Source organism: Petaurus breviceps, unplaced genomic scaffold (genome assembly GCF_028583685.1).
Source record: "Petaurus breviceps papuanus isolate PSGF00001 unplaced genomic scaffold, PetGlider_PUasm1.0 118, whole genome shotgun sequence".
NCBI lineage: Eukaryota > Metazoa > Chordata > Mammalia > Diprotodontia > Petauridae > Petaurus > Petaurus breviceps.
The window spans coordinates 15,592,479-15,607,315 of NW_027185616.1; the positions used below are offsets into that span (position 1 = coordinate 15,592,479).

The window sequence follows — 14,837 nt, forward strand, 5'->3', positions numbered from 1 at the left end:
TCTCTCTCTCTCTCTCCCTCTCCCTCTCCCTCTCCCTCTCCCTCTCCCTCCCTCCCTCCCCACACATACACACTCACACACATATTCACCCACTTCTCCCACTGGTGTACATGTAAAAAGTGTTTTGCTACAGTCTTTATTATAGTGCAAGTCCCTAGATTCTTGTCCTACCCCACCATATCCACATGCCAGTATGGTTTGGGGAGCATTGATTAAATGTCCTCTAAAACAGATTTTGAGGGGTACATACTCTATATTTATTCAACTGTAAACATTCTCCTGCAGGGAGAATACCTGAGGTCAGGTTCTATCTCACTTTTTGTATCTTCAAGTGCCAGAGAAGATGTTTAATAAACACATGTTTGATTTGGGAGGGGAGAGGGGAAAACCATATATATATTGCCTGGTACAATTCTATGCAAACAGTAGGAGCTTAATAATTGTACAGTATTTATTCTAATAGTGAATTCTCCCTGAATTCAATGTGAAGGCTTGCCTTATTGAATGTCCTAGTTAAATCATTCCACAAAACACGACCTAAGCCAAAAGTGTGCATAAAGTAAGGAGAAAACTTTGTTTTACAGAAGAAGAAATGAGCTATTTAACTGAAATTTGAGCAATCAGAGCCACTTGTAAAGTTGGATTCCACGACCATGGGGAAGTAGTAGCTTCCTCCAGAGACTAGTCAGTTCAGGGACCGGAGTGTGTGAGAAAACCATAAGGGTCGAAACAATACTGGAACTGAATGGTAGAAGCTGAGGTCTGTTTGGCTAGAAGGTAGCTGATGGGGGCAGAGGATGAAGACAATTTGTCTCTAGATTGTTCTGGGGCAAAGAGGTCATGGCAAAGGAAAGAAGAACAGGGAACGAATCTGGACTGGTATAAGGTCATTTGAGGGTCCTGGATCATCAGTTATAGCTCTAAGGGATTCCTTGGCTTATGTCTTTATTGCAGGGTTGGGGATATTATAATGGAATTTGGTTGCCATGACTTGTACTATGGAATTAAACCGGTTGGGATAATACCGTGTAGCCTATACCTGGATTATTTTGACTCCTGCAGATATTATTTGCATGATTAAGACCTGAGGAATTTGGCATTCTTGTGCATTTTGGAAAGACACATGGTTTCCTTGTTTCACATTTCCCATCACATTACAGAATGTGCTTCTCAGTTATTTATGTAATAACTGCTGGGAAAATTATTGAAAGATGCCAGATTTTGCATGTTTTGACACTAGTTGGAAAGAGTCTGGTGGTTTGCTTCCCCCATTAGCACTGCCAGTCATTTGGTAAAATTAACTCACTTCAACCACTTTGGGGAACTCATCCAAGGGCCTACACTAAAACAGATGGTAGATTTAAAGGACTCAATCTCTCTTGTTTTACCCTATTCCATTTCAACTGTAGTATTATTTAAGTTCTTGTAAAACTCTGACTCACAAGATCCCAAATCTGCATCCTAAGTTCTTCTAAACCATAATGCAGCCATTCAAATTATAGTGTGTTCAATGAATTTTTTAAAAGGGTAGGAAATCACGTTCAGCTAAGTTTAATATAAACTACCATCATTTATGTTTCAAAGTGGTGTCTTTGGAACAGGCTGAGAGAGAGCACAGGGAGGCACTCAGGGTGTAGACTGGAAAGACTTCCATTAGCATGCATGGATGTTTTACCCTGGGTCAAAGCCTCAGTGGTCTTCAAATTAGATATGATCTTGCATGCAGATACATAGAATGAATTCTATGAAATGATGCAGAACACTACCGAAACACTTAGGTTTCCTTGATAGTGCATCAGTGACCTACATGCATTTCTAAGTATGAAAAAAACCAAGGTTTGGAAAAAATCTTTCACTTCCATCATTCTCCAAAATATTAGCAATATCATGTTATCTCTTTAAGATATTTTATGGAAATTTAAGTACCAATATAATTGTCATTCTTGTACTTATTCAGTTAAACTAGGGTCCATTTCTTTTCTTGTTATACAGTTCGGACATGTCCTCGACTCCGCAAACCTGAAAATGGTGAAATCAGTTGTACATCAGGTGAAACTTTATACAGGACAGTATGCTTGATAACGTGTGATGAGGGCTACAGATTGGAAGGGAATCCCAGACTTACTTGTCAAGGAAATTCCCAGTGGGACGGGATAGAACCCCGGTGTGTGGGTAAGTTTTCAATCAGTAAACTCCTTTGTTTTACATCTGTTGTGTTTTCTTTCACATCATATTGTCTCATAGGTAATTTGAAGTCCATTAAAAACTCCAGGGGCAGCTAGGTGGTGCAGTGCATAGGTACCTGGGCCTGGAGTCAGGAAGAACTGAGTTCAAATCCAGTCTCGGACATTTATTAGCTGCATGACCCTGTCTCTTAACCCTGATTGCCTCATCGGTAAAATGAACTAGAGAAGGAAATGACAAACTACCCAAGTATCTTTGTTGAGAAAACCCCAAATGGAGTCACAAAGAGTCAGGGCTGAAAAAGACTCAGCAACAACAACAATCAAGAGTTGACTTGAGCAGCTAGGTGGCTCCGTGGATAAAGTATTGGGTCTGGAATCAGGAAGACCTGAGTTCAAATCCATTCCGACTAGCTGTGTGACCCTGGGCAAGTCCCTTACCCTCTGTTTGCCTTAATCGACCGGAAAAGAAAATGGCAAACCACTGCAGTATCTTTGCTAAGAAAACCCCACAGACAATGTTGGTGTGTTATGGTCCCACAAGGTTAGACACAACTGACCAATTGAATGAAAGTCAAAAAAATAAAGACCCTAAAACCCTACATCTTTCTTCATAGAAACTGTTGCCTATCCTAAATGATAAGTTTGAAGCTAATTTTTTTAACTCAGATGTAGAACTTTACATTTATTCTAATTAAATTAAATTTTATTAGATTTGACCCATATTTTTCCACCCTTAGAAATGTTTTATGAATGTGGGCTCTGTCACACAACATGTTAAGTATCCCTTCTAGCTTAGTATCATGTATGGATAAGCATGCCAACTATGCTTTCATCAAAATCACTGGCTAAAAATACTGACTAGCACAGAAACAAGTGGGGCTCCTTGGTGAACTCCCATAGAGACCTCTCTCTGAGTTGATACTGACCTACCGATGATAGCTCTTTGGATTGAATCAGCAAATTCCTGAATACTCCTAACTGTACAATCATCTAACCATGATCTCTCAACCTTGCCTAAAACTATGGCATGACTGTCAAATACTTTATTGAAATGTCTAAGTATGTTATAAAAATCTAGGGATAACCAAATCTCAAAATCGAAAATAAGTATATTACATCTAAGTATGCTATGAAATGCAAGATACTGCTCTGCACTTTCAGTCAAGAGACCTGTGTTCAAATCTCAGCTCTAGAGCTAGATAAATGACCGGGCAAGTAATTCAATCTCTGGAAGCTGTGGTGTTCTTACTTGTAAAATGGGGGCAATAATACAAATACTACCTGCCTCACAGGGTTATGGTGAAAGGAAAACACTTTTATTATGTCTACAGCATTTCTTTGATATTCCAATCCACAAGGGAAACTACTTTATTTTGGTATGATCTGTTCTTTATGATGTCATCCTGGCTTTTCATGATGATGGTTTCCCTTTCTAAATATTAGCTACCTATCCCTTTAATTTTTCTAGTAGTTAAGCACACTGGTCTATAAGTTGCAGAATCTGCCCTCATAAGGGCAAAATTTACCCTACAACATTTCCTCTTCTTTTCAGCCTTTCAAAGATCATTGACAGATACTCAGCAATTATACATACCAACATTCTTTCAGTCTCCTAAGGCACAGGTGTCAAACACGTGGCCCCCTGGAGTGTGTTACTTGGGAAATACTTAATAAAACACAATAGAACATAGACAATGTTAATATGTGGTTTTCTAAATTATCATCATCCTATCCTCTCTGAACACTGGACAGGCCCTTCTTTGAACTTCTTCTTGCCCTCAACATCTACAAAACAAAACAAAAACCACCCTCTTTGTTTTCCTCAGTATTCATCGCCAACCGTGGCTTCTTAGGGGTTTTACTACTCCTGGTGCTATTCTTACAAAACAAGACCTAGCCTTGCAGTAGTTGAGACAAGGACTCATCCAGCAATTATGCCTCATTCGAACATGAGTTTATGGTACTAGTGTTATGTAGAAACTATGCTAAGTCTGAGCCTGCACTGACCAGAGACCGAGGTGGGATAGGGGAGAAAATGCCTTTAAAGTATTAGGGGAAAAAATCTGTACTTTATTCTTGCCATGGATTTGAAGCAAATATTCCTTTCTAAAAGGAATTTTCTTTTTCTTTTAAAAAAAATTTTAAAAATGAAAGAAAGTAGAAAACAATACTTTTAAAAATGAATTCTTATTCTTCTAACCATCTATAACTTTGATGTTCTCTATATTTAAAAAAAAATCTGAGTTGATTGATGCATTCTCTGTGTGCAGATAAATATGCATCTTTATGGGAGGCAGTATATTATCATGGAAAGAGTACTTAGGACTCGGTAGACATGGATTCAAATCCTGGTTGTAATGTTTACTACCTGTGTGACCTTGACTCAATTACTTAAGCTTTTTTAGTCTCATTTCATCTTAAAGAAAAAAAAGTGTATCTGACTAACTTCCCTCTAAGATCCTTTGCAGTTCCAAGTTATGGGTGCTATTGGCAGTGCCTTCTTCCTCTCCTCATCAGAATCATACCTGCCCATATCTCTAGAATTTCACTCCTCAGAACTTCCTACCTGTTGGTAGGACTGACTTCTGAAGAATATCGGGTCTCTGGAAATGATCATTTTTTCTGCTGAACCTTAACTTGGTTAAGTTTATTGCTTAAGTTAAGGTTACATTATATTGGAAAAGGAAGCATGGGAATAAATAGGTAATACAAGATACAGATAAAATAGATGGAAATTGCATTGATTTTTGTTCTAGGTGGAAAAGTGAGAAGTTAATTTAACCAAACTTAGTCTGCATATTGAACAATGATCAGCTTTCCTCTCCTCTCTCCTAACTCCACGATGAGTTGCCCCCAAGGTACCCATCATTTCTCCTGCCACCTTCTTCCTCCTTGTTAGTCAGAATGAGATCCAGAGTAACAATTTCCTTATTGCTTCTATTGACCTCTAGAGTATGAAATTATCATTAGGGCAAATCACAGAATTTTTAGCTACTCTCCTTTTTGTTAGAGGGTACTCCGGCAGATATCTGGATAGTTGAGTTTCCCCAATCACTCCAGCATTATGCCTCCATCCCAGACTGTGCTCTATTTCTTAAATCTTTGTCAATTCTCTTTGTCTGTCCAGGCACTTTCTAGCATACTATGATAACATGACTCTTGTTTCTTCTTCCACTAATCATAACCCAAACACTCGGTCACTTATTTCTATGCTTCTCACATGCCTGTAACTTTTTAATACAAAATAGACCTCTACTCCCTCTTTGATCTATGCTACTCCTTTTTTGTTTGTTTGTTTGCTTTTTGGAGGGCACTTGGGGTTAAGTGACTTGCCCAAGGTCACATGGCTAGGTTTGTGTGTGTGTGTGTGTGTTAAGTGTCTGAGGTCAGATCCGAACCCAGGTCCTCCTGACTCCAGGGCCGGTGCTCTATTCACTGTGCCACCTAGCCACCCCAATGCTACTGCTTTTAAATAAGATGTATTCCTCTAGAATCATATTATTGCCATATGCCCCTTACCTATAAGTTCTAACTTCCCTCCTGTATTAAGATGTCTAGCTCATCCTGCTTATTATTCATACTTTGTGAATTTTATTTTGGTGTCGAGGCCATGAATTTTGTTTATGTATCTGGAATATTATCTCTCATTAATTACTGGTCCTCTAGTCTGCTATTCTTTCTGGTTTGTTAATATTTTTTTGTGTTCCCCGTCTAGGCAGTTGTCTCCTTCCCTCTCCTTTTCCACTGTAAAGCCCTCATTATCACATTTCTACAACTATAGGCAGGCAAATATATTTTTGCCATAGCTTCTTAGCTGTGTTCCATCCATAGCCAAGATCTCGTCATTCTATTTATTTTAAAAAGCCATGGTCTAAAAGTATAAATTCAATTCTAGGATAACTGCCCTCTTACCTGAATTTTTACATGTAAGATTCACCTTTCTCTTCAGAATCCTCTATCTCCAGGTGGCAAGTCATGGGAAAATAACACCTATGACTCGAGGCTTTTACCAGGATTCCATAATCCTTAGCAATGCTTCTTTTTTAACCTGTTGTATTATTTGTTCCAGCACAAATGAACAATTTTGACAAGTCTTAGGATGTTCACCATCGAACCCCACATAGATGTCCCAAAGAGACAGTATGTCTTTCTGTTGTTTGTAGCAGGTTGATAAATAACTACCCCTTCACTTTTCAGAAGAGAGTCACCAACAACTATTCTATTTTTCTTCATCTGGTCCTTAGTGGATCCCTTCTCATCTGCTAGCATCTCTGCATCGTTCCTTGGAGGACAACATACTGCTTCCAACTGAAATGGTCCAGCTTCCCCCGATGCAGGAGTCAACTCATGCCTGTTTCTTGGGTCTAACTTGTGTCCTATATTTTAGCTTCTTTCTCTGTGTGGTGTACTTTTTCACTCCCAGCCTTCCGATATAAGTTAGGACTGCCCTCTGCCTCTGCACATTGTTTTTCTTCTTTATTTCCTCCTTTAAAATGTTCTTGTGTTCTTTCAAAGAATACTTCTCTGGTAATCTAGAGAGAGAAGAAATGCTTTCCTCAAACCTCTCACTTTTCCACCTAGAACAAAAATTAATGCACTTTCCATCTATTTTATCTGTATTTTGTATTACCTATTTATTTCCATGCTTCCTTCTCCAATATAATGTAAACTCCTTGAGGGCAGGTCTGTATTTGCCTTGCTTTGTGTCCTTAGCACAGTTCCCAGCACAGTGAGTAGGTAATAAGTGTTAATTGACTGTTACTCCTTCATACATAAGTGCAGTGACATGCAAACTATCCAAATCGATTTATCATTTTATGGGGTGCTCAGACTTAAGAAAATGATGGAGAATATTTTAATAATATAGGTTAAACTTAAAAATGTGTAATGCATACATGTTCTTCCCGGAGGGCAGGTTGTTAAACATTTCTAAGCACTCCCCTGCATATATTACTTGATACTGTCAAATGAGATAATATTTGTAAAGCACAATGCCTGGCTCATAGTAGATACTCTATAAATACTTATTCCCTTCTTCCTTTGCCCTATCAGAAACACAAACACTGTTTATTCTCCAGAGGTCACCACAAAATTCTACTTACCCCCCATACTTCTCTGAAGCCAGATTCTTAACACTTATTTCAATGACTATTAAGTATAGGGCCAACTTTCTCCCAAACCCCACCCAATAACAGCAAGAATATTTAAAAATATACTTTATGAAGTACAGGGTGTCCCCAAGGTCTTAGTGCAGCTCTAGGTTTTTAATAACTTGAATTTATTAAGTGTTAGCTTTAGTACATTAAAACTGAATTAAGACTTTGGGGACACCCTGGATAATGGAAAAAGCACTGGACTTGGAGTTAGTAGAAACTTAGTTTCCTTCCTGACAGTGGCCCCCAAAGTTGTTTAACTCTTCAGTATTATAGATTATGTCTGATATATTTTATCTCCCTTGTCCCTAGTACAATGACTGTATGAGGATATCTTAACCCCAAACCCATCATGAAGAGGCCTAACCCTATCCTCTTCTTTTTGTGCCTTTTTTTTCCTTTTTGGAGGGCAATTGGGATTAAGTGACTTGCCCAAGGTCACACGGCTAGTTTTTGTGTTAAGTGTCTGAGGCTGGATTCGAACTCAGGTGCTCCTGATTCCAGGGCTGGTGCTCTATTCACTGTGCCACCTAGCCGCCCCCCTATCCTCTTTATCGCACTAGATCATTGACCCAATTTCATGGATGTACACTTGAAGGCATATTATTCACATATTTTATGATGTGCAGTGATAAAAAGAAAGCAACTTGCAGTAGATGTGAGTTTGAAAGTATTTCCTATAAAATTCAGTTTGAGGCATCATAGATGAAAGCCATCAGCTGGTTACAAGCCACAGGTGGCAAAGCAAACTCTGCAATGAGTTTACTTGTGCATTATTCTAAAATATGTGATTATACTGCATATACATATATGTATGTGTGCTAAGTCATATGAATGTGAATTATTTTTTATTTTCCTCACAACACTTTAAATGCAGGTGTTTGTAGACTTGTGTTATACCCACACAGTACGTTCTGATGAAGAACAATCTCTTTTCTTACTATTTAGATTATAAGCCATGATGCCAAAGTTGGGACTATTTATAATACACTTAAATAGACATTGGGTAAAACCCATTTATAGTCCATGAGGAAAAGCTCATTTGAATAGGAAGAACTATTTCAAATTGAAAGAACTATTGCTGCCCGGAAATGACCCAGACAGAGAGACTACAGTTGTGTAATAACAATGATAAACATATCAACAATGAAGAAAAATGTATTATACTAATAACCTTTCTAGGGAACACATCTACAAATAATTGTTGCTGTGGAAGCAAGATTAAGGTTTTTACTCAATACCATTTCTAGTTTTGCTGTTCCTCCGGAATGTTCAAATGAGCCACAATCAGATTCTTGGAAGAGAAAGGCCTAGGTGTATTTCTAAGACCTAAGTATTTACTTACATGCCTGCATGGAGTGAGTATACTCTTCTTCACCATTAGTTAAACTAAATCCTAATTATTGCTCTTTTGGGTGGAAATTTCCTTATTTATCCCTGAATACAGTAAATAGGAAGCTGCATTTGGAATCAGAAAATCCCGGGCCCAAATTTTGCCCTGAGTACTTACTAGCTTTGTGACCCAGGCCAAGTAACTTAACTTCTCCAGTTTCCTCCTCCATAAAACAGGAATAATGCCTCTAGTACTTAACTCTAGACAGTTGTTGTAAGGATCAAATGAGATTAATGTGTTTTATAGACCTGAAAGTACTATATGAATGAATTGTTTTTGGAGGGTAAGGGAAATCTCAACCAGTGATTTCATTGGTGTGAGGAATCTGAAGGAGTGAAAACACTTTCTACTGATGCAGATGATAAACTGCCTCTAATTTACAGCCTTAGAGATTTTCCTGGGGGCACTGAAAAGTTAAATAACTTGCATAAGTTCACAGCACTGTGTGTTAGAGACAATACTTGAACCCAGGTTTGACTCCAATGCCTCTTACAAAATACTTAGCAACTGGGGCAGGCAGATTTCCATGACTTGCCCAAGATCACAAAGGCTATACTAGTTATGCTATATAGGCAACTGAGGCTTGATATCATTCATTCAGTAAATATATTTATTAAGCGCTGCTAGGCACCATTGTAAGTGCCAAGGATACAAAGAGACAAAAAAGACAGTGCCTGCCCTCAAGGACCTGACAATATAATTTGAACTCAACTGTCTCTTTACTATACCACCCAGCTGCATTATGTATAGGCCTCTGTGCCAGGCTCTCAGGAGTTAAGGGGTATAAAATATAAAGTAGGAGAGAAAATAAGGAGGAAGAGGATTGATTGGTAATTCACTCCTGGAAAACTGTAAAATTTGCTGACTGGACACCTAGAAACTTTATTTACACATCTAAGGAGGTGAACAAATAGCGGTCTGATCAAACAGTGAGTCAGAAATTCTCCTAAGAATTAAAGGGATCATTTTTTAGTGTTATAATTAACATTATAATAATTAAGTTATAATAAGTTATAATATATATAATATAATAAATAAGTTATATATTATATTATATACATATATAATATAATAAATAAGTTATAATTAGCCACCGTGGAGTCAGACCTGATATCAAAGTGTCATGGGAATTACAGGAAAAAAACCCTCAGCTAGTCGTAGTTTGGCAGGGTGAGATTCTTATTCACAATTTGGTTTCAGCAGCAGAGACACATCATGGAATGGCCAGCTGCCAACCAAAGGGAAACATCCAAAAATGTTATTCCAGATGGCTTCCCAAGAACATAGTAGCAATAATTTACACAGGCGACTATCTAAGACTATTTGTTGTAGAAAAGGTACTGATCTGTATTGGCAGAAGGAATCTTTCTCCTAGGAATTCTCTACCACCCCTGCTCTTTGCCCTTATGGTGGTCCTTCTATCCCTGGACCAATCTCTCCCTATTTCCCTTGCTATGGCTTCACTTGTCTTCTTGAACGACCTTGACCTCATACTCTGTTTTGTTAAAATTTCAATATCTCTCATCCTTACTCTCCATTATATTATAGGTGAGTTTAGGAAATCATAGGCCTAAACCCCTTCCTCACCACCCATTCCCCCACCAAGTCTCATTTAAGGTTTATAAAAGTTCACAAGTTAAGAAAAAGTTAAGGGAGAGTGATTGGTAATAGGATCTATCCACCCAGGCATGGTAATGCCTCTATTTTTCTGTTAAAATTATTTACTATGAACTTAATATTAAGCATCAAGACAAAGTAACTTGGCAATTATTTACATTTAACCAAAAGGATTTCTAGAAATAAAATGTCATAGCAACTTTGGTTACTCCCCCTAAATCTCCCTCCAATTTCTTTGTACATTTATTCCCATCTCTTTTATGTGGTTATAGTCAGTAGATATTCTGTTCTTTAAGGTATGATTTTTTTTCACTGTGAATGATTTCAGAGACATCTTTCCATATTTCTTTTACTTGTCAATCTGAATTGTATTATGGTATTTCTTTTAAACCTCAATTTATTTGAAAATTTCCCTACTGTTAGATATTTAGATGGCTTTCAGTTTTTTGGCTTTGGGCTTTGTTTTTGCAATTTTCCTCTCTTCTTTAAGTGCCCAAAGAGCAAGCTATCTCATCTATCAGTGTATTTGATTAGTTCCCTAAATCCAATGATTCATTGTCCATATTTAAGTTATGACCCACACACCAGGCCCCAATCTTTATTCTCATCTCTGCTGTTCCTCCCCAATCGCACTATGATCTGGTTCGCCCTTCTTTTAGCCAATACCACTGTGCCCTTTTGAACTCCTGCTTTATTCTCAACAAATTCCCCTATATCCTTGAGCTTTTCAACTAATGTTCCAGTTCTTTGCTTGAACAGAAATCTGATTTTCCCTATGGATACCTTATCTATTGTAACCTTCTTTAATGAAAGTTATTCTTTATTCTTCTATCCCCCTCCCTCAACCTCCTGAGGAATTGTTATAATCTTTACTTTTCACTACTACAAACAGACTGTTCCTCTACGACCGTACTTAAATGACCCTCTTTTGAATAATATCCGATCTATTTGTATTATCCTTTTCCCATCTTTGTTGTGATCTGCCAATCTCCTGGCCATTCTTCCAACTTTCTCATTGACTTTAATGCTTGGTCCGTGGTCTTCCTCTATATTTTATCTTCTGGCTTATCACTCTTGCTTTACTTTTCTTTATACACTGCCTTGACCCTATGATCTCTCATGTTAATATTTCAATACCACTAACCATTCTGGACAGCATTCTGGACAGACTAGAACAAGCCTTTTAAGTCTCCTCCCTTTTGACCCTAGTCTACCCCCAGTTCCCAGTATTGTCTTCTCCACACTTAAACATCATTAGTCCTTTTGACTGATCTTCATGTGATATGGACTTAAGGCCTTGCCATCCTGGATGCTGTCCAGCTTATAAATGCCCTTCCTCAGATGTGGCACACAGAACTGAAAACAATACTCCACACCAACAAAGATAGGAGACAGTGAGGGTATCATCTTATGCCTCGGTGTCACCCAGTATCACCCAATTTCTGCTGAGTGAACATTCCCCTTCTCCTCTTGCCAATATGGTACTCGGTCTACCACCCCAATCCTAATTATTCAGGATAGTCATCCTAATGTAGGAGCTTTTTACCTTTTTATGATGGACTTCTCAAAATAATGTTTCTAAATACATAAAATCACAAAGAAAACCAATTATTTTGAAATGCAATTATCAAAGTACTTTTTAAAAAATAGACACAGATTCACATAATCCAGGTGAGGAGCCTCTGTTTTTGAGGCCAGTTATATAGGAACCATCTACCCAGCCCATTCCTGACACTACCTGTGTTACCTTAGGCAAAACCGTTGAACTTCTCTGGACCCCAGACTCGTATGTAAAATGAGGAGGTTGAACTAGATGCCTCTGAAGTTCCTCCTAGTTCTGGAGCTATGAATCAATGTTCCCTTCCTCCTATTAGGAACGTTACTATCTAGCACAGGTTCTCTCAGTTTCTTTGTTACATTCATCTTTATATCCCCAGTTTCTTGTACAATAGCTTGCACATAATTAGTACTTGACAAATATTTGTTGAATTCAGTTCAATTCATTTCAGTTCTCACTTTGATCCCTGGCCTTTCTCTTACACAGATTACCAGCAATATTTTTTTTTGGTGTCTGGTTCCTGTTTTTACTGTGACTCTAGGTCCCAGCCTCTGTCTTACTTCATAATAGTTTACTATATTCTGTCAGGCTGACATATGATAAATGACAGCAGTCTCAAAGCATACAACATTATAACAGTTGAACTTTATTCCAATGTGCTTGATAGCCATATGACTTTTAATAGAATAAAGAAATTTATAAATTAAAAGCAAAATTTCCAAAATGAATGAGTCATTGTATGTGATTGTCTACAAAAATTTCAAAATGCATCTTTCCAAATCTTATAAACTCAAGAATGTAAGCAAATTTTTGATAGTGTCCCAGAGAAACACAAGGTTTATGAAACCATCAATTCATAGTTTTCATTATTTAACACAGACTTGAAACCAATTATTACTCTATATGCATGTATTGGGTTTGAGAGTAAGGGAACCTAGGCCATGGATTAGTAGGCTATTAAATTTGCCCATAGATATAAGATGGCTGGTATGCAATCCTAGCTCTGCCATTGAATGCATATGATCTTGGAAAAGTCTCAGCTTCTCCACATTTCAGAGAGGCTCCAACTAGGGTCTCCTCCCCCTCCAAATCTTGTACTTGTTCAATAGTTTCAGTCATATCTGACTGTTGGTGAGTCCATTTGGGGTTTTCTTGGCAAACACACTAGAGTGGTTTGCATTTCCTTCTCCAGCTCATTTTACAGGTGAGGAAATTGAGACAAACAGGGTTAAGTGACTTGCCCAGGGTCACACAGCTAGTAACTGTATAAAGCCATATTTAAACTCACAAAGGTGAGTCTTTCTGACTTCAGGCCTGGCATTCTATCCACTGTGCCACCTAGCTATGTTGTTAGACTATTTTTATAATCTATTAGTATTCTCATTACATATATTGGATTATTTGTAGTCTATCTAATAAAATATTATCACAATTGTATATATTGTTTTCCCACCAACCATCTTATTTTATAGATGATAAAACCAAGACCCAGAATGAATGAGTGAGTTGGCAGAGGTCACACAAGCATTAAGTGGAAGATCAGGATTTGAACAAATGTGACCACTAATTCCAATTCCACAGTACCACACTCCCCTGCTAATAAATCCTCCTTGTTATCAGTTAGATTTAAGAGTAGACATTACAGCAAAGCTGTAGTTGATATTGTCTCTGCACAGATCAAATGTGTATTTCGTGACAAAAGCTGTAAAGCATACAAAAATAGCTTTATTTCTACTGAAAATATGTAGTCACTATTTCTGTATTAAATTGTGTTTCTTTATGGGAGTAGATTATTCTGAGCATGGTTGCCATGGTAGACATAAAGTGAATATTTAAAAGAAAAATGTATAAAGAAGAGATTTTGTATTTTAGTTAGCAAATAAAAACAATTCTGTTGGCATGCAAGATATTTCTATGAGTCTATAAAATATAACAATGAAGCAAAGCTTTTATAAATGTCTTTGAATGTCAAGAAGGTATAACTATATCAATATAAGAAAAGTAGATAAACACTGAAATACTCAAGGTTATAAATTCAGTTCAATTCCATTAATTAAGTATGTATTAAGTACCTATTATGTATAAGAGACTGTGCTGGAAAAAGGGGGGAGAACAAACTTTTTTTTTTTGCTTTTTGGCGGGGGGAAGGCAGGGGCAATTGGGGTTAAGTGACTTGCCCAAGGTCACAGAATTGGTAAGTGTTTTCTAAGTCCAGGGGTGGCTAGGTAGCACAGCTAATAGAGCACTGGTCCTGGAGTCAGGAGAATCTGTGTTCAAATCCTACCTCAGACACTTAATACTTACTAGCTGTGTGACTTTGGGGCACTTAACCCCAATTACCCTGCCTTACCCCACTTCAAAAAAGCAAGAAAGCAAAGAAAGAAAGAAGGAAGGGAAGGGAAGGGAAGGGAAGGGAAGGGAAGGGAAGGGAAGGGAAGGGAAGGAGGGAGGGAGGGAGGAAGGAAGGAAGGAAGGAAGGAAGGAAGGAAGAGTCTAAGGAAGGAAGGAAGAGTCTAAGGCCAGATTTGAACTCAGGTTGTACTGATTCCAGGGTCTGTGTTCTGCTCCCTGTCCCACCTCACTGACCCCTAATGGCAGTTATTTTAAAATCATAGTTTAAAGTAGGTAAAAGCCATAGCATGGTACAGTGGGAAAAGTGCTGTTTTTGGAGTCAGAGGACTATGCTCAAATCCTGTTTCTGCCACTTGCCTAGATGCTTTGGGCTGAAAAACTTAATCCCTCTGGGCCTCAGCTTCCTTAGACCAAGTGAAAGTCCCTTCTGTCTCTTATTCCATGACCCTATAATGCAACTTCCTGATTGAGGTTAGTTTTTTGTTTTTTAAAGAGGCTTATAGAGACAATGCTATGATTCAATGAATAAAGTAGATAGATAGATAGATAGATAGATAGATAGATAGATAGATAGATAG

General features: G+C 37.9%; 1 protein-coding gene across 1 annotated transcript in view; it reads left to right on the forward strand.

Moving 5' to 3' along the window:
• SVEP1 (sushi, von Willebrand factor type A, EGF and pentraxin domain containing 1) overlaps positions 1-14,837 on the forward strand; it is a 355,921-nt gene that overhangs the window by 146,117 nt on the left and 194,967 nt on the right. Inside the window, exon 6 of the mRNA XM_069086632.1 lies at positions 1,993-2,172. Coding sequence (XP_068942733.1) covers positions 1,993-2,172 — 180 coding nt within the window. The remainder of the gene's footprint in view (positions 1-1,992; positions 2,173-14,837) is intronic.